This window comes from Cervus canadensis, chromosome 7 (genome assembly GCF_019320065.1).
Source record: "Cervus canadensis isolate Bull #8, Minnesota chromosome 7, ASM1932006v1, whole genome shotgun sequence".
NCBI classification, from domain to species: Eukaryota; Metazoa; Chordata; class Mammalia; order Artiodactyla; family Cervidae; genus Cervus; species Cervus canadensis.
Window position 1 is genome coordinate 21,164,832 of NC_057392.1, and position 21,956 is coordinate 21,186,787.

General features: G+C 45.2%; 1 protein-coding gene across 2 annotated transcripts in view; it reads right to left on the minus strand.

Moving 5' to 3' along the window:
- The window catches only part of LOC122445395 (heat shock transcription factor 2 binding protein), an 80,425-nt gene that overhangs the window by 43,874 nt on the left and 14,595 nt on the right, over window positions 1-21,956 (minus strand). For both annotated transcript variants that reach the window (XM_043474515.1, XM_043474516.1), the window contains exons 4-7: window positions 21,333-21,436; window positions 14,875-15,024; window positions 12,662-12,794; window positions 4,071-4,188 (exon numbers count right to left, since the gene is read on the minus strand). In XM_043474515.1, coding sequence (XP_043330450.1) covers window positions 4,071-4,188; window positions 12,662-12,794; window positions 14,875-15,024; window positions 21,333-21,436 — 505 coding nt within the window. The remainder of the gene's footprint in view (window positions 1-4,070; window positions 4,189-12,661; window positions 12,795-14,874; window positions 15,025-21,332; window positions 21,437-21,956) is intronic.

Sequence of the window (21,956 nt, forward strand, 5' to 3'; positions counted from 1 at the left end):
GGACAGACGAGGGTTGCAGGGGGCTCAGGACCAGGGGACAGTGAACCAGCATGACTGTGCATCTGGAAACCTTTTCCTCCAGCACCACGGCAACCAGGAAGGGAGCAGGTGACGGCTGGTCCAAGGTCAGCGCTCAGGAGGTGATGGGGAGGGGCCTGGGGCTGCTGACAGAAAGAGGAAGGGAAACCCTGACGCGCCTCGCCAGCAGATCCAAGTGAGCTGGGCGGCCAACGGAATGACTGGAGGAGAGAGAAGCAGCGTGGAGCGGGAGTCTAAGCAAGGTTTGGAGGCAACGGGAGGAAGGAGCTGAACGTGACAGCAGTATGTGTCGGAGGACCGAGACGGACCTTCCCACCCCAGAGGCTGACAATGCACATGGGGACGAAGTCCAGGACCCTCTGCGCGCTGTTATAACAACGAACATGTGTCATGACTTATCTGCCCAAATCCACACATGGACCACAGCTGGAGCAAACGCAGGTACACTATGGTCTCTGGGCAATTATGACGCGTCAAAGCAAGTTCAGCCTTGGTAAAAAAAATCCTCATGAGTCACACTGATAATGGGGAGAGTCCTGCATGGGGAACAGGGCAGAGGTTTATGGGGAAGTTTTGTATATTCCTCTCAATCTTGTTGTGAAACTAAAAACTGGCTCTAAATAATTTTTTTTTAATCCCCATCTCTAGCTCTGAGGCACTCAAGCTATTGAAAAGGAGCAGCCTTTGATCACGAAGGTGGAAAGGAAAGTAAAATCCCTAAGAAAAAGGCAAAACGCAGTCAAATCAAGGAGAGGTCAAAAAGCAAAGGAAGCGCTTGCGGAATGAGAGGTCCTAGTTCAGAGCACTTGGGGCTGGACTTCAGCAGTGATGCAGGACATGGGTCACAGCGTGCGTTATCAGGAGGCAGCCAGAGAGAGCCAAGCGGGGGACCTGCTTCAGTGACCCCAAGAGCGCTCGAGGCTGACAGCTGCTCACACTGTGCCCAGGAGTCAGACGGAAGCCTGTCAGGGAAGCAAGCAAACGTCTCTGCAAGCGGTCCTCCAACCTCCCGCTGCAGCGGACAGGAGCCCATCAGGACGAAGAGGCAGAGGGCTCCGTGCACCAGATCCAGAGAGGCGAGAAAAGACCCGGGCCCCATACCGCACCACAGAAACTGGAGGAGGGGCTTGGCTGGCCCCAAAAACACTGACTGTGTACAGACACAGAAGCAGGAGACAACAGAAGGATAACAAATCATTAAGAAAAAGACAACCCAACAGAAAATGGGCAACGGGCATTCATGGGAAAAACTCATGCTATGAACATGTGAAGAGAGTCTCACCCTCACTGGTAAGTTAAACCTAAAGACAGAAACAGAGAGAACACGAGTGTTGTTCACGGGAACAGAACCATGAAGAACTGACGAGGGAGTGGGAAGGCAGAGCTCTGTGCAGAGCTCTGGTATGCACTCTGGTGACCCATGGGGCAGCATTGTATAAAACTGAGCGTGCATGCCCTTCGTCTCAAACACTGCACTTCTCAGAAAACTCTTCAAAGGACTCTCACACAGGTTAGCAAGGACATGTTTGCCAAAGATTTTCACTTTAACATTACATTTGTAGAGTAAAACACGAAAATAACATAAATGTCCATCCATAGTGAGAACATAATTCAAATGTTACACTTTCTTTGATGCAAAATACTTACAAGGGTAAGAAGATTCACATACAACTTGTAAAAATACACACACCACTAGGTAAGTTACATGTCACACTGTATTACATGTACTGCTCATGTACATACACATACTTAGATGGATTGGAGAGCTTTGCTCCAGAGAAGACCGAGTCAACCCACCTACCCTCTTGCTGTCTCTGATGCAGCTATAAACTCTGGACAGAATACACGGAGCAGCTAGGTTAGGCCCCGGAAAAGGAAACAGAAGCAGGTGGATTGTGAAGAAGACCAGAACTGTAAGAACCACCAAACCATCAGTTTGCCACTCAGCCGCCAAGCCCAAGGTGGCCCTGACCCACAGGGAGCATGCCAAGAGAAGCCCAGGGCTCAGGCTCGAGCAGATGAGGGGGCGCAGTGACCAGGCCGGCGGCGGGAGCCCTGGGGTAACACAGACACTGTGGGAAGGGAATCGTCCTCATTGCCCAAAGGAACTGGGATCCTCTGCACTCCAGCACTTGCCCAGGTGCGGGCACAGGGCAGGAACGTGACACCTCAGGACACAGAGAACCAGCCTTCCAGGGGAAGGATTAAAGAGGGGGTCCTGGGAACAAACAAGCACCAAGACATCATGGAGAGTTAGGAACTCAGGAATGTGACCCCACGAGGTCACCTATAGACTCCGGGCCTCACCCCAGGTATGCGTGTGTGGAACTGATCATAAGCAGCACGTCTTAGACTCTGAGAACTAAAATATCACGCCATCCAGGTGTCAGACAGGGACACAGGCGAGGGGCAGACCCAACAGCACTGCCCAGGCTTCTTAAAAGTGGAACTGATGGGAGTGGTTAGGATTTGGTGATCTAGTGGTCAGGATTCAGCACTTTCACTGCCATGGCCCAGGTTCAATCCCTGGTCAGGGAGCTGTGACCCTGCAAGCCACGTAATGTGGCTAAAACCAAAACAACAGCAAAAAATGGAACTGACATGGAAGCCATAAACAGAGAAGGCTGGTCAGAACTTGTGACCTGACCCCAACCAGGCTGACTGCCTCCTGAAACAAAACATCAACATTTCCCATAAGATTTAAGCAAGACTCAGGACCTCAAAACATAATATTCAAATGTCCAGGATACAATCCAAAAATTACTCAGCCTATAAAGAAACAGGAAAAATCCCAACTCATGTGGAACAAGAGAATCAAAACATACCAAAGCCAAGATGACACAGATATGAGAAGCATCTGACAAAGACTTAAAGAAGCTATTAAATAAAGTCCTCCAAGAAGTAAAAGCAAACACCTGAAATAAATGGTGCAGTAGCAGAATCTGAAAATGGATCAAGGTTTCCTATCCTAATCCCTGCGGCTGACACGTAACACCCTGGTCGTGTTAAGCTGGGCTTGCCTGTGTCACAACAGTAAAGTGCAGGAGAGGTGGGTTCAATCCCTGGGTTGGAAGATTCCCTGGAAAAAGAAATGGCAACCCACTCCACTATTCTTGCCTGGGAAATCCCATGGACAGAGGAGCCTGGCAGATTCCAAAAGAGTCAGACATGTTAAGTTACCTGGTCAAGGCAGTGAGACTCAGCAGATACAAATGAGGTCACTAATAAGCTGGCTCTGAGTTAATCAAAAAGGCATTTATTCAGTTATGCCAAATGTAAACCCATGACCCCATCGAAAGCAGAGTGTTTTCTCTGGCTGGTAGGAGAAGAAGAAATCGAAGAAATTTCAAAGTGTAAGAAAGATTCAGTGAGTTGCTGTGATCTGAAGATGGGGTGGGGGTCAGGTGATAAGGAATTCAATCACCCCAGAAGCTAAACGTGGCCCCACCTGACAGCCAGCAAGGAGACAGGGACCAGACTCCTGTGAACACAGGAGGAATTGGGTTCCTGGAGGAATTGGGTTCCTCCAGCAACCCGAATGCACGTGGAAGCAGACTCCCACCCAGAACCTCTGGAAAGAGACCCAACTGGACCATCCTTGATTTGGGCCTCGTGAGGCCCTGTTGGGATACCAAGCAAGCCCACTCAAACCTCTGACCTACAGACCCTGAAGGAGCTGCTGTTTCAACCACTAAGTGCGTAGTAACTTGTTACACACAAGTGGAAAGTGAGTCCAGGTTCTGGCCCCTGGAAGTGGGGTGCTGCCACAGCCATCACCTAGTCTAAAGTTCACCTGTGACAGCATCTGGGACTCACTGATTGCCTTGAGGTGGGAAGATTCCTTTTGCTTGTATTATTTTTCTAAAGCAGTATCAAATAGAGAGTACATCCCTAATTCTCCAGGAAATTTGTTTCTTCTATTTTTTAGAGCTGTGGCTAAATTAACTGCGTTTGCTTGAAAAAGAGGCCCAATCAGCAAATTCTAACTCGTATGTAAATAGACATGAACTTTTCAATACTAGCCACCGTACACTTTGAGTTTGGTACACTGTCCGGGCTTCAGGTCCCCCAGAAGCTGCAGTATGGTGTCCAGGAGCACCCGACTCGAGTTAACCAGGAATTCACGGCCACTGGCTATGGCAGCTACATCTGCAACAGAAAGAGGACACAGAGCGTCAAAATCACCGCTACTTCAAAACCTAGAGAAGTCTGTCCAAGACAGAGGAGTGTTGCTGTCTTTCTCCTAACACACCCAATGAACACAGAATAGTTATCCACAGAGCCAACAGCCAGAATAAGGTAACTGAGAAGCATGGCAGTTACTGTGAAGGTGAGCAATGTTCACTGCGATTGGCAAGGGCTGGGCAGTGGAACAGAGCTCTGGGTCTAAACACAGGTGCAGTCTGGCCACAGCACAGCAAGTGGACACCAGGCTCCAGAATACTGGATAAACAGCTATGAGCGGTCAGGGTCCAAACAGAAGGTAGGGGCTGATGACTCTATTTGGGACCAAAGACACTAAAATACACTTTCAACTCTAGGAGTGAAATCCTGATGACTTGAAACTAGAATACCAAACTGAAATCATGAGGTCAAAAGAGACCAGGACAAAAACTGATTACAAGAAAAAAGTTTTTTTATAAATTGTATACACCATTGTGGGTCAGCAAGTGTCACCTTTCTTCATGCTTGAGGTCCCACAGAACCAACAAGGAAACCAGACCAAGTCATCACCCTGCCTCCCCAGGGACACTGTGGAGCTAACACTGGCTCCGTCACACTCCCAGATACCTACAAGGACACTTATAGTGTCCTTGTCAGTATTTTGTCACATAAGTATTTTGTCAGTACTCCAAAATACTTATGTGTGTGCCAGTATGATTTTTCCTTGGCTAGGTCTAACAATAAAGCATGATTCAGAGTGACTGAAATTCCTGACCCACATGAGCCAGTCTGGCTAGAGGAGACACAGGGCAGCAGCACCCCCAGGCTTCCTCTGACCCCACCGGATGCACTTCCAGCTAAGTGTGCTGTTCACTGGAGGGTTCTGGCAAGACCCTCTACAAGTTTAAGGAAGTGTTCTTCTATGTTTCGTTTACTATCAAGAAATGAGGATAAATTTTATCACTGACTTGTTCTTTGATTAATTGTAATCTAATAGAATATAAATTTCATCTATGCTACCAGGCCAACCCTATGGAACCAGATCCTGGACAATCCTGATCAAACGAGAATATTAAAGTCTCCTAAACCTAACAGATTTGTTTCCATTTTTGCTTGGTATTCCAGCAATTTTTGCTTCATAATTGCCTCACGCTATTTCATTTGGGACATAATTTCATGACAGCGATAACTTTACTGAAGAGAGGACGACCCTTCACTGATACAAATGTAATCTTATTTGTTCAATGAATTTGAACCTGATGACTATATTTTTTATCACAGGAAACACTCTAGTTTTACTAAAGAAATACCTGGGGGGAAATGAAGCACTGGGCATCATAAACTCAAAGTCATTTTAAGGAAATTTTTGGAGATGACATTCTTCACAGTAAGACTACATACTGGCAGGAAAACACACATTCTAGCTGCATACTTTAGTAGTTTCCAGAGATGACTTGCCAGCAAACCATGCCTCTGGTCTGCAGACCTGGTGTTGTTCCTGACTGTGTATGAGCAGCAGAACACAATCCACCGCTGCATGACTTTCAAGGCAAGACAGAAAGAACCCGGCAGCTTCCACCTGTCCCTTGCCAGCTCTGGGAGCCCTGGTCGCTAGGAAGGAAATCTCACTCCTGCTGAGATGCAACGACACTCAAGTACACCAGGGAGACGCCCGAGACGCCACAGGACAGGAGGAGTCCCGCTCACCCCCACCTATTCTGCCCACAGCAATGTGAGCCAGCCCAGCGGAGGTCCCAGACAGCAGAGCGGCAGCAGATCCTCCCTGCCAAGTCCAGAGCAAACTGCAAGTCCCGAGAGAAATAAATGGCTGCGATTGTCTAATGACACGGTTTGGGGGCAGTCTGTTACACAGCAACAGATAACAGAAACATCACTAATATGTCACTGAAGAAAAAAGTTACAGAGCAAAACACACATTGTACCAGAGAAGCAACACCACCCAACAAGACACAGCAACCTTGCTGGTGAGTGAGGTCCCTTCCCACGTATCCAGTACTATAAGGGTGAAGGCCAATCCTCCCTTTCACTAAGCATCGATGAAGGAGCAGTACTGTAAGGGTGAAGGCCAATGCTCCCTTTCACTAAGCACCGATGAAGGAGCAACCATGAAGTAAAATAAATGTCAAAAAGTCCTACACTGACAGCTCCAGTAATTATCAGTCCATCTGGGATACTTATGAGTTAGCCCTAGGACTGTGAAGGATTGCTAGTTTAATTTTCTGTTAAACTGCACATTTTTTCTTCTCTAGGTTCATTTTTCTTCAAAGTTTATAGGTATTTCTAGAAGTTACCAAAGTAATCGTATAATTTAAGAAATGAAACTAGTGTGAATTACATGTGCTGATAAAAAATATAAAATGTTGAGGGGTATTATGTCTGATACTTTTGCTTTACCTTGTAATTATTTTGTCTTATTTTTTACAATAGGAATCATAATAAGGTACTGACATAATAACAGTAACACAGATCAATGGTAGATGTGAGAGTCCAGAAATAAACACTCAAATTTATGATTAACTGATTTTAAAAGAATGGGATCAAGACAATTGAATGGAGAAAGGATAAAAGAATAATCTTTTCAACAAATGGTGCTGGGACAACTGGATAGCCACATGCAAAGAAAAAAGACTGAATCTCTACGTTACACCATACACAAAAATTAACCCAAAATGGATAAAAGAGCCAAATGTGTGAGCTAAAACTATAAAACTCCTAGAAGAAAACACAGGCATAAATCTTCATTCTTGAATTAAGCCAATGACTTCTTATATATGACAACAAAAAAGCAAGTGACTAAAGAAAAAATACACTGGCTATCATCAAAAAGTACCACTTTTGTGCTTCAAAGGACACTACCAAGAAAGTGAAAAGACAACTACAGAATGACAGAAAAGTTTTGCAAATAATATACCTGATAAGGGACTGGTATCTAGAATATACAAAGAACTCTAACAACTCAATAATAAGACAAATGACATAATTTTGAAATGTGCAAAGGACTTACATAGACATTTCACCAAAGAGGGATACAAATGACCGATGAATACACAAAAAGATGCTGAACCTACATCACTGGGTTAGAGGAACTCCCACCATGGAAGAGTGTGTGTGCAGACGTTAGGGCACCCAGGCACAGAAAAATCGAGGGCCAGGCCCACGCTGGCGGAGCCCCACTGCCGCCAGGTGCTATCACCTGCTGACCCATCATGAATTGAAGAGCTCCAAGCAGAACCCCCAACTTTCCAACAGCCTATCTACAAGTGTAATTCCTTTCTTTCAATTTGTTCAGATTCTTTCCCTTAACACTCAACTGCACTCTCAGGAAAGACAGACTCCCAGCACCTTCTGTTTCTCCCAATCTCTAACTGTCCTTCTGAGACCATCATCAGCCCCTCTCTCTGGGACATAGCTCCTGCAAAATTTAATGGATAGGCGTTTATTTTGTAAATGAAATGGATAAAGAAAAGGCACTAGAGAAGCAAAATTTTTAGAGTCCTAGAAAACTCTCCTACACACAAATCACAACTAATCTGAATATTATTTGCCCATACTATATATGAGTCAAGAAACAACCACAAAATTAACTATAATCCCAGAACCCCATCAGTGAAAGGTTCTATTGTCGTGTCCAACTCTTTGCAGCATGCTAAGCTTTCCTGTCCTTTACCATCTCCCAGGTTTGCTCAAACTCATGTCCATTGAGTTGATGCCTCCATCCAACCATCTCATCCTCTGTTGCCCCCTTCTCCTCCTGTCCTCAATCTCACAGTCCTCCTCTAACATTCCATCAATCTGGAAAACTCTAAGACTGACTGTGCTTAAGTGAAAGAGGAGAGTGAAAAAGCAGGCTTAAAGCTCAACATTCAGAAAACCAAGATCATGGCATCCGGTCCTATCACTTCATGGCAAATAGATGGGGAAACAGTGGAAACAGTGGCTGACTTCATTTTGGGGGGCTCCAAAATCACTGCAGATGATGACTGCAGCCATGAAATTAAAAGACACTCCTTAGAAGGAAAGCTATGACCAACCTAGACAGCATATTAAGAAGCAGAGACATTATTTTGTCAACAAAGGTCTGTCTAGTCAAGGCTATAAGTAGTCATGTATGGATGTGAGAGTTGGACTATAAAGAAAGCTGAGTGTGGAAGAATTGATGCTTTTGAACTGTGGTGTTGGAGAAGACTCTTGAGAGTCCCTTGGACTGCAAGGAGATCCAACCAGTCCATCCTAAAGGAGATCAGTCCTGGGTGTTCAATGGAAGGACTGATGCTGAAGCTGAAACTCCAATACTTTGGCCACCTGATGCGAAGAGCTGACTCCCTGATGCTGGGAAAGATTGAGGGCAGGAGGAGAAGGGGTCGACGGAGGATGAGATGGTTGGATGGCATCACCCATTCAATGGACATGAGTTTGGGTGAACTCCAGGAGTTGGTGATAGACAGGGAAGCCTGGTGTGCTGCGGTTCACGGGGCCACAAAAGAGTCAGACACGACTGAGCAACCGAACTGAACTAAACTGAACTGAACTGAACTGCCTATGCTTATCTTTTAACTGAGTCAGCTACAAAAGGGACATGAGTTTCAAGGAAACACTCCAATTCCACAAAACAGCTCCTTATCTTCGTCACACTCTGTCAACTGAAGGGCATTATCTAAGGAGAGATTACAAAGTATCCCCAATTATCCAAGACAAACCACTGAAAGATGACTAAGAAAATGTCTGTGATTAACTGGATATTGTAGATAACAGGTATCAAATTCTCCTGAATTAGAAAGACCTCTATATAGATAGGCGACATCAAACATGTCAGATTCACACCTAGGGGACACAGAAACTAAAACAGGCTTCAGCATCTCAAAATAACTCTCTGCAACTACCTCTAACATCCCAGATTATCATAAACTTTCTGTGTACAAGACAGGTGAAGGCCATGATACAGCGCAGTGGTTCTCCAAGTGGCAAGGGAGCACAATTCTGCCACCAAGAGACACCTGGCAACCACTGGAGACACTCTTGGCTGTCAGCCCTGGGGCTGCTCCTGGGCTCTCAGGGCAGAGCGCAGGGATGCTCCTAAACTCTACAGTGCAAAGAACAGCCCCAAACAGAGAATTCACTGCCGAGGCTGAGAAACACCGTTCTAGGGACAGTTACTCAAGGATACGGCACACGGGGAAGGCCAACTGCCCCTCAGAGACCATCGACTGACCCAAGAGGCAAGGCTCACAGCCGCCTCTCTCAAAGCACCCGCAGTCCAGGGCTGGGACAGACTGTAATCTTCATCTGGGGGCCTAAGCCTCTCTTTTCAGAAGATGAAGCTGGGGGTCACAGTGTAAAGAGCACAGGGCTGGTCAGTGGTGGAAGAGGAACTGGACTCTGCTCCCCTGTCAGTGCAAGCACGTGAGGGTGGGAATCAGGAGGTAGACGCACAGAGGGGTCAGGAGCAGTGCTGGTCACTGACACACAGGCACGCTGCTGTAAGCTCTGTGCAACTATTACATCCATGACAGATAAGCTGGATCCAGTCCTGCCACAGATTATCAACAATCAAAAAAGTAATTTGGGGGAGTTCTCTGGCAATCCAGTAGCTAGGATTCAGCACTCTCACTGCTGGGCCTGGGTCCTCCCTTGTCAGGGAACAAAGATCCCACAAGCTGTGAGGCATGGCAAAAAAAAAGAAATTTTGATTCTTTAATCATTACTTAAGGGCTTCCCTGGTGGCTCAGCGGTAAAGAATCTGCTTGCAAGTGCATGAGACATGATTTCGATCCCTGGGTTGGGAAGATCCCCTGGAGAAGAAACTGGCAACCCACTCCAGTATTCTTGCCTGGGAAACCCCATGGACAGAGGAGCCTGGTGGGCTACAGTCTATAGGGTCACAAAAGAGTTCGACACGACTTTAAGACTAAACAATAATCATTACCTAAGACTGTTTGAATGAATAAACCCAGAATTTAGAGACAAGGAGTGCAATTATGACTTCCAAATAGTCAAAAAGCAGAAAAGGTACTCAGAAAAATAAGTTTTTCATTTGTAAGCTAAGCAAGTTAACCTTCACAGGGTTGTGATAACAATTTGCCATCTTCTTTTAAGTTCTATATTTGCCCATTTATAAAAGTTGTAGAAAACAATCACACACCCTATGTTAAACAGGACCCTGGGTTACAATATGTTACCACTTACCCATAGTTCAGTAACATGCACAACAATGTGTAAGGTACTGAGCAGGGATTATAAAAATATTGAGGAAAATAAAGTCCAGAGAGTTGATATTCTGGGAAGTGGGCTAGCTAGGCCTAAAAATCCATACTTTGTATTACTATTAATCTATTATTAACAGCAGTGACTATGGATAAGAAAAATCCACTAATTTCACAGTTTAAACCAATCTCTGACAGCCAGCTTTTGCTTAGGACACAGTAAACTGAAAAGAGCGACACCTCCATTCTTTAAAAAGAGGCGGGTAGATAATTTGAAAAATCACAACTTATCCTGAACACATCAGAGTTGAGGTTGCAGAATCAACCGACTGACAGGAAAAACAAGAAAAGGCAGGGGCTACAAGGAGAAATGGGAGGCCAGCACCTGCTCCCCTGGGGTGGACACTGGACAGCAGACAGGCCAGCCAGGAAAATTCAGCTAAAAGGCGTAGCAACCTGCCAGACGAGCAGCAGCTTGGTGCTGACGGTGGGCAGAGGGGCTGGCTGCGAAAGGAAGGAAGAGGGAGGGGGAGACAAGAGGGAGGCAATGGAACTTTTCCACATGTTCACTGTGGCGGTAACGTGACTGCATGCATTTGTCAAAACTTGCAGGACTGCAACAAGGTGAAAAAAAAGCTGTAATGGGCGAGTTTCCCACAGGTAAGTTTAGAAGGCAGAGGATCTATCTGACAGCTAACCAGGGCATCTGCTGTACTGCCTACTCCCCATGGAACAGTCTTGGTATCTGAGACACGGAAGGCCCCAAGGCCTCAGGAGAGCGGCAGTAAACACCAACACAAGCGCGTAAACATTTCATCATGTTCATCAGCCTGTAAGTGGAATACAGACATGCCCACTCTGACTCTTCGTGAGGGCTCCTAAGTGAGCCACTCCAGACAGGGAAAAACAAAGCCAAGTTGAGCTTGTCTGCTGAGCAACAGGCTGGCCTTGCCCACTGGCCCACGACTTCACCACTGCACACCAGCTGGCAGCTGAAGCAATTCAAAATCACAACTCAGCAGAATGGCAAGTCACATACATCACAGACTTTTGGAGTCACCTGCAAATAGCAGAAAATCTAATCATCAAATTTGCAAGTATTAAACATTCTGCTAAAAAAGAGACCCCAGGGACTTCCCTGGTGGTCCAGTGGCTAAGACTCCACACTCCCAATGTGGATGATCCAAGTTCCACCCATGGTCACGGAACTAAATCCCTCACACTGCAACTAAAGATCCCACATGCTGCCAAATAAATAAACTAATACCCGGGGCAGCCAAATACATAAGCATTTATTTAAAAAAGAAAAGAAGAAAAGATATCTTATAGCAATTTTATAAGGTGGAGCAGTGCAAGCCTCAACCAGCTGAAGAGGCTACGATGAAAGTGTATGAGGCCGCCCTCCAGCAGACAAAGTGCCAGGCCAAATCAGGACTGGACAACACCCAGGTCTCAACATCTGCCCATGAAGAATATCACCGGCTCTTAAGGGTTTATGAAGAAATTGTCTACATGAGATCTACTGCATTAGGATTTCAGTAGATGAAGAAAAATAACATTTCCCCTCTATTTAAGAGCAGAGAATCACCCTAAGAGGAGCACAGCATACAGCAGATGAAAGAACAACGTAAAAAAGTAAGTCATAGCACTATAACTATTTCACTGACTTCAGAACAAAAAGCCTTAATACTCACTAGTATAAACCACATTCCACTATATTAGCATTAATTGTTTAGTCATCTGGCTTTATCCTTAACAGCAGTTTTGCCATTAGAATTCTATCTAATCATAACTATAATCTTTGGGGAAAATTCACTAAAGAGACAATTTAGATTTTTTGGAATTCTTTAATTACAACAGCACAACAAGAGCAAGAGCCTAACGAAGCTCTGCTTAAGGCCTTTACTTTAGGAAGATGTAAGCAAATGACGGTGATGCCAAACAACAAGGAGCTAAACATACAGTTCTGACTTCTGTCAACATACAGAACTGAACAGAACATGCAGCGCCATCCTGTTTCCTAAGGTGAGCTGCTCACACTCACTGATGCTTACTTCTTAGAATCACCCGGGTGATGCTCCACAACACACACCTGGTCCCTACCCCGTCCACTGAGTCAGCGTCTCCAGGGCAGGAGCCTATCTGAACCAGAGGTGTTCATGCGCACACACCCTGACTGTGATCACTGCTCTGGAATACATTCCGGAAAGTCACTATGTTCACAGGGAATTACTCACTTGTTACGATTCCGGCCAAAGCAAAAACAAATTGATTTTCATCAGAATCCAGCTCCTTAACATCCCCATCCAGTGATTTCACAAAACTCTCCATTGTTTGACCAGTGATGCTGAAAAACTTCAAAGCTTTATCCTGAAAGTTTAGAAATGAGAACGTCACAACCTTTCATGGCTACCAGCAGGAAAACACTTTTAAAGTGTAGGACACAGAAGAAAGACTCCAGTTTTAATTACAGAAGTAATATTTTAAAATCTGTTCCCTCATTAAAACTTCCTGTTGAAAAGATCAAGAAAAAAAGAAGTTTTGGGGGCATGTAGAAAAATTACCTTGAAGACTGACATAGTAAAATAAAAATACATATGGGAAACAGTTCGAAATTATACAATGACAGAAGTACTTGGACAAATTCACCCAAAAATATACTAGAAACATACCAGAAAAATAGGTTATCTATTCTAGTCATGAAACCAGAGGTTTTCAAATCTTTGGCAGAAATTATTTTTCAAATAAAATCTTAAATGAAACCTCAACACATAAAAGACAGCAAACAGGCTCATCTGGCATTTAAGAGTCTTTGTGACCCCATGGACTGTAGCCCACCAGGCTCTTCTGTCGATGGGATTTCCCATGTCAGAAGACTGAAATGGGTTGCCCTTCCCTTTCCAGGGGATCTGCCTGACCCAGCGATCAAATCCGGGTCTCCTGCATGGAAGCCCATTTAAGTCTTCATTCCCCAGCAAAAAGTTTCCAAGTTCACAGAGCCTTGAAAGCACTTCCTTGGGGGAAGGAGGAGGAAGAGGCAGAGTTCTAAGAAACAGTCTGAAAACACTGTACAATGGCACAAGGGAACTACATGAGGTCATATAAATATCCTTACTGGATTGTGGAGATATTACACACCTCCAAAAATTAGCTGAAGAACACTAAGTTGTACACTTACAATAAATGAATTTTATGATACATAAGTTATACCTAAAGAAAGCTCAATAAACTTTAAAATATAGTTAGTCCCTCCACCGTTTCTATCTCTACAAGTGACGAGTAAGTACTACACTGGCCCTCCCACCAACCATCCACCCTGGGTGTTTATTTCCATTCAGGACCACACAATCCCCTAGAGTCAGAGCACAGTCTTCCTGGGCCATCATCCTCTTGGTTGAGGAGGCCATCCTGTCACCAGTCCTGCCTTCAACCACACAGCTCTCTCACTTCCCATTCACCATTCTATCACTTGGGGGGGAGCGGGGAGGGGCGGCTCTGATGTTGTTTTCCTGGCCAGTTTCCACATCCACAGCCTCACCCTCCCTCCATCCTCATTCACTGTCAGGTTAAGCTGCCCAAATTCTCTTGTCACTTTTTCATTCAAAAAGCCTTAAGGAATCCTGTCCCAGAGGCCTTAAGGAATCTGTCCCGGACTGCTCCACCAACACACTAACCCCCACCCTGTGTCAGGAGATTCACACACTGTCCCTGCGTCTCACTCCAGGCCTGAGTACCCTTCTCTCCTCCCGAGCCACCCTCCTCACTTCCTGTTACTGCTGCTGTGCCAGTGAATCAAGGTTCATTTCAAAGCTCTCCTCCTCTGTGAAGCTCCTTGACATGTGTGTGCACGTGCTATTATTAACATCTATTTTATATATACATATATGATAAATAACATAAGGGCTTCCCTGGTGGTGCAATGGTAAAGAATCTGCCTGCCAATGCAAGAGACGCAGGTTCGATCCCTGGGTCAGGAAGATCCCCTGGAGAAGGAAATGACAACCCACACCAGTATTCTTGCCTGGGAAATCCCATGGACAAGGGAGCCTGGTGGGCTACAGTCCAAGGTACTGCAAAAGAGTTGGACATGACTCAGCAACTAAACAACAACAACAAAATATAACATTCAAGCAATGAACTATCATATTACCCCGGAAATAAGGTATGTAAAAGCACTTTACAGTCTGCGACATGCACACAGATGTCAAGTAGCAATCCTGAAGTAGAGCTGCCTCCACCACACCATGCAGACTCTGGGGCAGAAGGGCGCTCACCCCTTCACCTGACACCCCGGGTCCAGGTTACCGTGGGCCCTGCACAGCTGGGATTCCACAACTACCTGGCTCACAAAACAAGCGGGTCTAGTCTGCGGGCGCCCCAACAGAGGCACGGCGCCTTCTGCGTGACAGCAGCACGACTCCCGCGCCCAGCCGCCCCGCGGTGTGCTCACCCCTCCCAGGATGGCCTTGACCACCTCCTCGCTGCTGGAGACGCCCCACAGGATGGTGCAGGCCGCGGCGCCCATCTCCGTGCAGTACTCGGCCTGCTGCAGAAGCTGCTGCTTTGCCTCGTGCAGCTGCTGTCGAAGAGCCAGCTTCTCCTGAAACCAAAACAGGGTGAGATCAGAGACACCGACAGCATTCGGCCTCAGGACACCTCTACTGCGTTCCCCCTCTTGAAGACATTCTTAAAGAAATGAAATGAACACGGGATATAGTAAACAGCTGGCCAGTGAAAACTAGCCCAGGGTGGGGCACAACCCATACTTTTTTAAGGGCAGGGGCAAAAGGAACACTCTAAGAACATGCCCCTGAATTGGAGTTTATAAATACTGCCAAAGACATGAATTCAACTCCTTCTAAGTCAGATGGGAAACGCGGCATCTCAGGTCCCAGTGGCTATACCCAGGACAGCACCAACTAGGACACCTGAAGAAAGTAACAAGCCAACACGGAAGTTCTCTCATAGAGAAGTATTTCTAATGTAAAAACGCCAGGTGACACAGTCAAGACCAGGCAGGAAAGATGGGAGCAGAAGAAGGAGAGGAGTGAGGAGGAAGGGCCTCCTGGGCGTGCCCTGACCCAGCAAGCTAAGCCCAGAGTCACAGGGAGATGGAGCCCAGAATTCTCAGTCTCCCACAGCCCCCGGAGGAACAGTCAGCCAGGGTTCTTACCAAGGCAGCCGTCCCCCTGACATTGCCTCTGTCCACACAAGCATTCCTAAAGGTTCACCTTCAGATGAATCTTGGCTGATGTGGGCCTTCCCGCCCTCCCCAACCATCAATGCCAGTGTCACTCTTCCATGTTTCCTGAGGTTTCCTGACTCAATAAGTGTTAGTCACTCAGGTGTGTCCAACTCTTTGAGACCCTATGGACTGTAGCCCACCAGGCTCCTCTGTTCTAGGATTCTCCAGGCAAGAATGCTGGAGTGGGTTGCCATGCCCTCTTCCAGGGGATCTTCCCAACCCAGGGATCGAATCCAGGTCTCCCACACTGCAAGAGGATTCCCTACCATCTGAGCTACCACACAGTCATATTTACTTGAGAAAAATGTTCCCTGAGCCTAGGACACTTGCTAAAACTGCTTTATGTGATTTATTAACTCTGGGTCTTTAATATCTGCCTTCATCAGGACAGAAGCCTGGTTCCTAAATGTGCACTTCAGCCACTCAAGCTGTGGTGACATAGGCAAACACTGATTCACAGCCTTTTCTTCAGAATTCCAGCTTTTCTCACAACTGAAGCAGGATGCACTGTGATTAGTCTGGTTATCTTGGCTCTTCTGTAAGATCAACAAGAACTGTTGGGAATGACCATCAGAACTGTCTTCTGTGGTCACATCTGGCGGATGCAGACAGATATGCCCTGACACAGGGCTGTACAAACTGTACAATGATATCAAGAACTAAAAGAAAATAATCCCATTCACAATAACACTCACCTTTCATCTAGAATGTATCAAGAACACTTTATCTTTTAGTTAATTTATTTTTAATTGAAGGATAGTTGCTTTACAACCTTGTGTGGGTTTCTGCCAGACAGCAGCATGAATCAGCCGTAGGCATCCATGTGCCCCTTCCTCCTGAACCTCCTTCCCACCCCCACTCGACCCCACCCCTCCAGGTCGTCACAGAGCACCGGGCTGAGCTCCCCGCGTCACACAGCAAATTCCCACTGGCTCTCTACTTTACAGGCAGTGATGTGTATGTTTCCACGCTACTCTCTCCCTTTGCCCCACCCTCTCCTTCCCCAACTGTGTCCGAAAGTCTGTTCTCTATGTCTGGATCTCCACTGCTGCCCTGAAAATAGGCTCATCAGTATCATCTTTCTAGATTCCATATATATGTGTTAATATACAATATTTGTCTTTCTCTTTCTGAATTACTTCTCTCTGTATAATAGGCTCTATGTTCCTCCACCTCTTTAGGACTGACTCAAATGTGTTCTTTTTTTATAGCTGAGTAATATTCCATTGTATATATGTACCATAATTTCTGTATCCATTCATCTGTCGATAGACATCTAGATCACTTCCATGGCCTAACTACTGCAAATAGTGCTGCAATGAACACTGGGGTACATGTGCTTTTTTCAACTGTGGTTTCTTCAGGGTATATGCCCAGTAGTGGAATTGTTGGCTCATACGGTAGTTTTATTCCTATTTTTTTAAGGAATCTCCATACTGCTCTCCATAATGGCTGTATCAGTTTACATTCCCACCAAAAATCCAAGAGGGTTCCCTTTTCTCCATATCCTCTCTCCAGCATTTATTGTTTGTAGATTTTTTGATGATGGCCATTCTGATCAGTGTGAGGTGATATCTCATTGTAGTTTTAATGTGCATTTCTCTAATAATGAGCAATGTTGAGATGAAAACACATCTTTTCCTGTGCTTATTAGCCATCTGGATAATCTTCTCTGGATAAATCTTTTTAGGTCTTCTGCCCAATTTTTGATTGGGTTGTTTGTTTTTCTGGTATTGACCTCCATGAGCTGCTTATATATTTTAGAGATTAATCTTGTCAGTTGTTTCACTTGCTATTATTTTCTCTCATTCTGAGGGCTGTCTTTTCATCTTGTTTATAGCTTCCTTTGCCATGCAAAAGCTTTACGTTTAATTAAGTCCCATTTGTTTATTTCTGTTTTTATTTCCACTATTCTAGGAGGTGCGTCATAGAGGATCTTAGTATATATCAAGAACTCTTCAAATTTAACAGTTAAAAAAAATCCAACTAGAAAATGGTTAAAAGACATAAACAGATATTGTATAGGGGAGAATATATAGACAACAAATAAGCACATGAAATGATGTTCAGCATTACTAGCCAACAGGGAAATGCAAATTAAAAACTGCAACACATCTATCAGAACAGCTAGAATAAAAAACAGTGAGAACACCAAATGCTAATCAGGATGTGGAGGAAGTGAATCACTCAGCACTGCTGGTGATGATATGAAATGGTATGACCACTCTGAAAAACAACTGGGTAATTTCCTACAAAATTGAACATGCACCTACCATGCAACCCAGTAATTGCACTCTTGGGCATTTAGCCCAGAGAAATGGAAACATACATTCACACAAAAACCTACATACAGATGTTCATAATACCTTTATTCACAATACCAACAATAAAAAAAAAAGGAAATAACCCAAATGTCCTTAAATGGGAGAATATTTAAACTGTGATATTTGTGAGGTTCATTTCTGATTTTAACTGAACTATATTATCAGTTAATTTTTCTTTAAAAATTTTCCTGAAATAATATACAATGTTTGCAACAACTTTCCATTTATTATCAGAAAAGTAGTGACTCTTTCCTAACAGGTTAAAAACTAAATATAGATAACCAAAACTGTATTTCATGACTGCAGCCAGGAAAGACGCTTACTCTTTAGAAGAAAAGCCATGACAAGCCTAGACAGCGTATTACAAAGCAGAGATATTACTTTGCCTACAAAGATCCATACAGTCAAAGCTATGGTTTTTCCAGCAGTCATGTATGGGTGTGAGAGTTGGACAATAAAAGGCTGAGCATTGAAGAATTGATGCCTTTGAACTGTGGTGTTGGAGAAGACTCTTGAGAGTCCCTTGGACTGCAAGGAGATCTAATCAGTCAATCCTAAAGGAAGTCAGCCCTGAATATTCATTGGAAGGACCAATGCTAAGGCTGAAACTCTAATACTTTGGTCACCTGATGCAAAGAACTGACTCACTGGAAAAGACCCTGATGCTGGGAAAGATTGCAGGCAGGAGGAGAAGGGGACAACAGAGGATGGGATGGTTGGATGGCATCACCGACTCGATGCCCATGAGTTTGAGCAAGCTCTGGGAGTTGGTGATGGACAGGGAAGCCTGGCATGCTACAGTCCATGGGTCCCAAAGAGTCAGACATGACTGAGCTACTGAACAGCAACAACAAACCAAAACTAGCAGTCTGAATTTAAGTTGGTTTACTATGAAAGATGCCACCCTAAGAGAACACACCGAAAATGAAGCCATAAGTAAGCCACAAACATGCAGCTCCTTGGAGGGAACACGGGGACTCTGTCCATTGTCTGTGACCGGTCCACACACACTCGGGGAAGCACAGTCAGGTACTAAAATCTCAGCCAGCAGAGACATGGTGGGAAGCCACAGCTGGCTTTATAACAACAGCACAAACCTTCCAAGTCATTCAGAGAGATATCCCCCAACAATTCACTGGCTCTCTCTTCTCTCAAGTTCAAAGGCTGCCACTGCCAGAACTCTCCCAGCCCCCCTCCGAGATCACATCAAGGCCATCGAGGCTCCTCCACTGACCCCACTGAGGCAACACCTCAACAGGGCGTGTGAGCCAAGCTTTGCTGGTCCCTGGGACTAAGCTCTGGGGGTCAGCGCACATCTTTAGAATTCTGAGTCCACACTCTGACTTCTGGTCTTTCCTTACATGCTGGTTTGAGTGACGTCTGCATTCTCCCCATGACTTTCCCCCAGACTGAAGTCTTACCAGCAATGCTCTAATTCAGGATCCTGTCCTGCATTCTTTGCTGGTTCCTCAACTCTAAAATAAGCCTGCAGAGTCTAGCTGCACGATCTGTTCAGCCCTGGGCAGAAAAGGCAGCGGCCAGCTCCCTACAGCAGGAAGAGACAAGCCCTATCACAGCACACTCGCAGGGCCTCCCACCCTTGTTAAACAGGAGGGACTATTAAACAGGAAACTTAACTGGAAATAGTTTAACCTCAAATATGCCCACATTCTAACTAAGGTCAAAGTGTCTGGGCAGAACCATGCTGTGACCTGACACTACCTCACTGCAGCCATTTGTCCTGTATTCTGGCACTTTCCCAGGGTGGCTTATTTTTAGCATAACATCTAAAATGACAGCAAAACATGTATTTTTTCCTATGTTTATCTATTTAAGAAATAAGAAATCTAAGATTCTGCCCAATTTAAGCTTCAGCCTTAGCAAAGATGTCCCGGCATTTTAAGGAGTACTGAACCAGTGGATTGCATTGTTCACATTTATCCAAATCCTGCAGGTCAACTTCTTTTAGACAATGAAACTTTTAGGTCCAGACAAATTAATCATGCACCCATCTTAGTCTATCATGATCTAAATCGAGTATGACTGAGCTACAACGTCAGCTTTCGATAAGTGACACACAACCTAACAGTTTTGAGACTGAAACTCTTTCCCTGATCTTCCCTACTTATTTGATATTAAAGTCTATCAGTCTGGAAGGACGTCATTATTGAGCAGTCAAGGAGAAAAACTAGCAGGGCCTCCAGTTCTTTGATGAAACTTCAGACGCACAGTCCTATGGCCAAGCATCTGCAGTCTCACATTGCTGGAGCACTCGCTGTAAGCCTGGGAGTTGCAGCTTTCTGTAAGCTTGCTTTGGCTGAACCACAAAAGAAGGCATATGCAGAAATTTCTACAGATATTCCATAAAAGACTTTGCAGCCACGAGGAAGGCTGCTATCTTTCAGATTGCAATATGATTCTGGAATGTAAGGAATGTCTCTGGGTTGAGTTCCACGCAAGTTTGTCACTTACCTGTATTCCTGAACTATGAAATTATGAATATCTGGGCTAAGGAACAGTTTTTCTTGATAAATAAACAATTAAGTACTGTGGGGGAAAAATGAAGTCTATACAAAATCCAGCAGCTTGGGGAACCCCCCACTTTAGCCACAGACACTCAGAACTTGTCCACACAAGGAGGAGGTGTGAGGCGGAGCTGAGCACACAGGCGGTGGGACCCAGCCCAGCTCCCAGCATCTCTCCAGGCTCACAGCACCTGCTGACCCAGCAGCGCTGCAGAAACCCGTGAGCGGCACGGACAGTCGCGACACCTCCCAGCACACAGGTAACACAGGTAACAGCACGTCCTCGATGCCGTCACCAGTTTCTACCATACTGTTCAAGAATAAAAGTACAGTCAAGTGCCAAACTTCAGTAAGTGGCCAAATAGCTCTAGCTTTATAGAAAAGGAAATAACTTATTCCATGAAAAGAAAATGTATAGTTTTTAAGAAATATTATTAGTCTCCCCAAATATTAAAATGAAATGCAACTGGTTATTTCCAAACTATCAGAAGTGACCTCCTAATTACAGATATTTCTATTTATATATCTAACTCTGATTACAAATCATTACATGCATGATTGTTTCTGGATTATTATATTATGAATTTTAATGACATGGATTGGTCTTTTAACACAGAAATTAACAGCAAGTGCCTATCGAAAGGCACCAAGTAGACAGCCTCCATGTTACATGGTTGTCAAATCCAAATGATCAACTGTTTTCCAACCCATTCAGAATAAATACATTTAAAAATACAATGTCTTGAGGCGTAAGGGCTAGACTGTGGCCACAAGCATGGTTCGGGTGCTTCCCGTGGCCTGGTGAGCATCGTACCTTCTTCTCCCTCACACTGTCCGCTTGCACAGACTCCAGGCGGGCTCTGAAGTGCTCACAGTCCATCCTCAGTTGCTCTAACTCCTGCTCCTTCCTCTCCAGGTCTACAAGAGACACAAGAATACTCAGTATTTCAAGTCACTGATCTCTCCTGACTGTGCATTTTGCTTAATTTTCTTTTAGGAAAGCCTGATTGCTTAGGTAGGATTACTCACATAACCAGTGCTGGGATAACCAAGATTCTAACGTCCTGCTTTTTAAGTTTTTGTCACCTTTTTGCCCATAGCAGAAAGCACCTTGGTTTCTGCTTTACATTCTTAAGACTTCATTTCACTGCCAGACTTTTAGGAAAGTGTGTTGTTTAAAGGAGTGCGGGCAGGGCTGGGCAGCCCGACTGTCTCGTGGCACACACTCATATGTGCTCCATAAAAAGCAGAAGGCAGTTCAGCAAGGAGATGGTGCCAGCCGGGCTGATTCACACACTCGTCTCACCCGCTGGCAGACTGGCTCCACGACAACAGCTGCTGCCGTTGTCAATGGAGCAGTGAGGCAACAGCCACAGAGATGAGAACAGAAAAGGCCACAGTGAGAGGCGGGGAGGAGGGCACGCTTCCTCGCCACCGT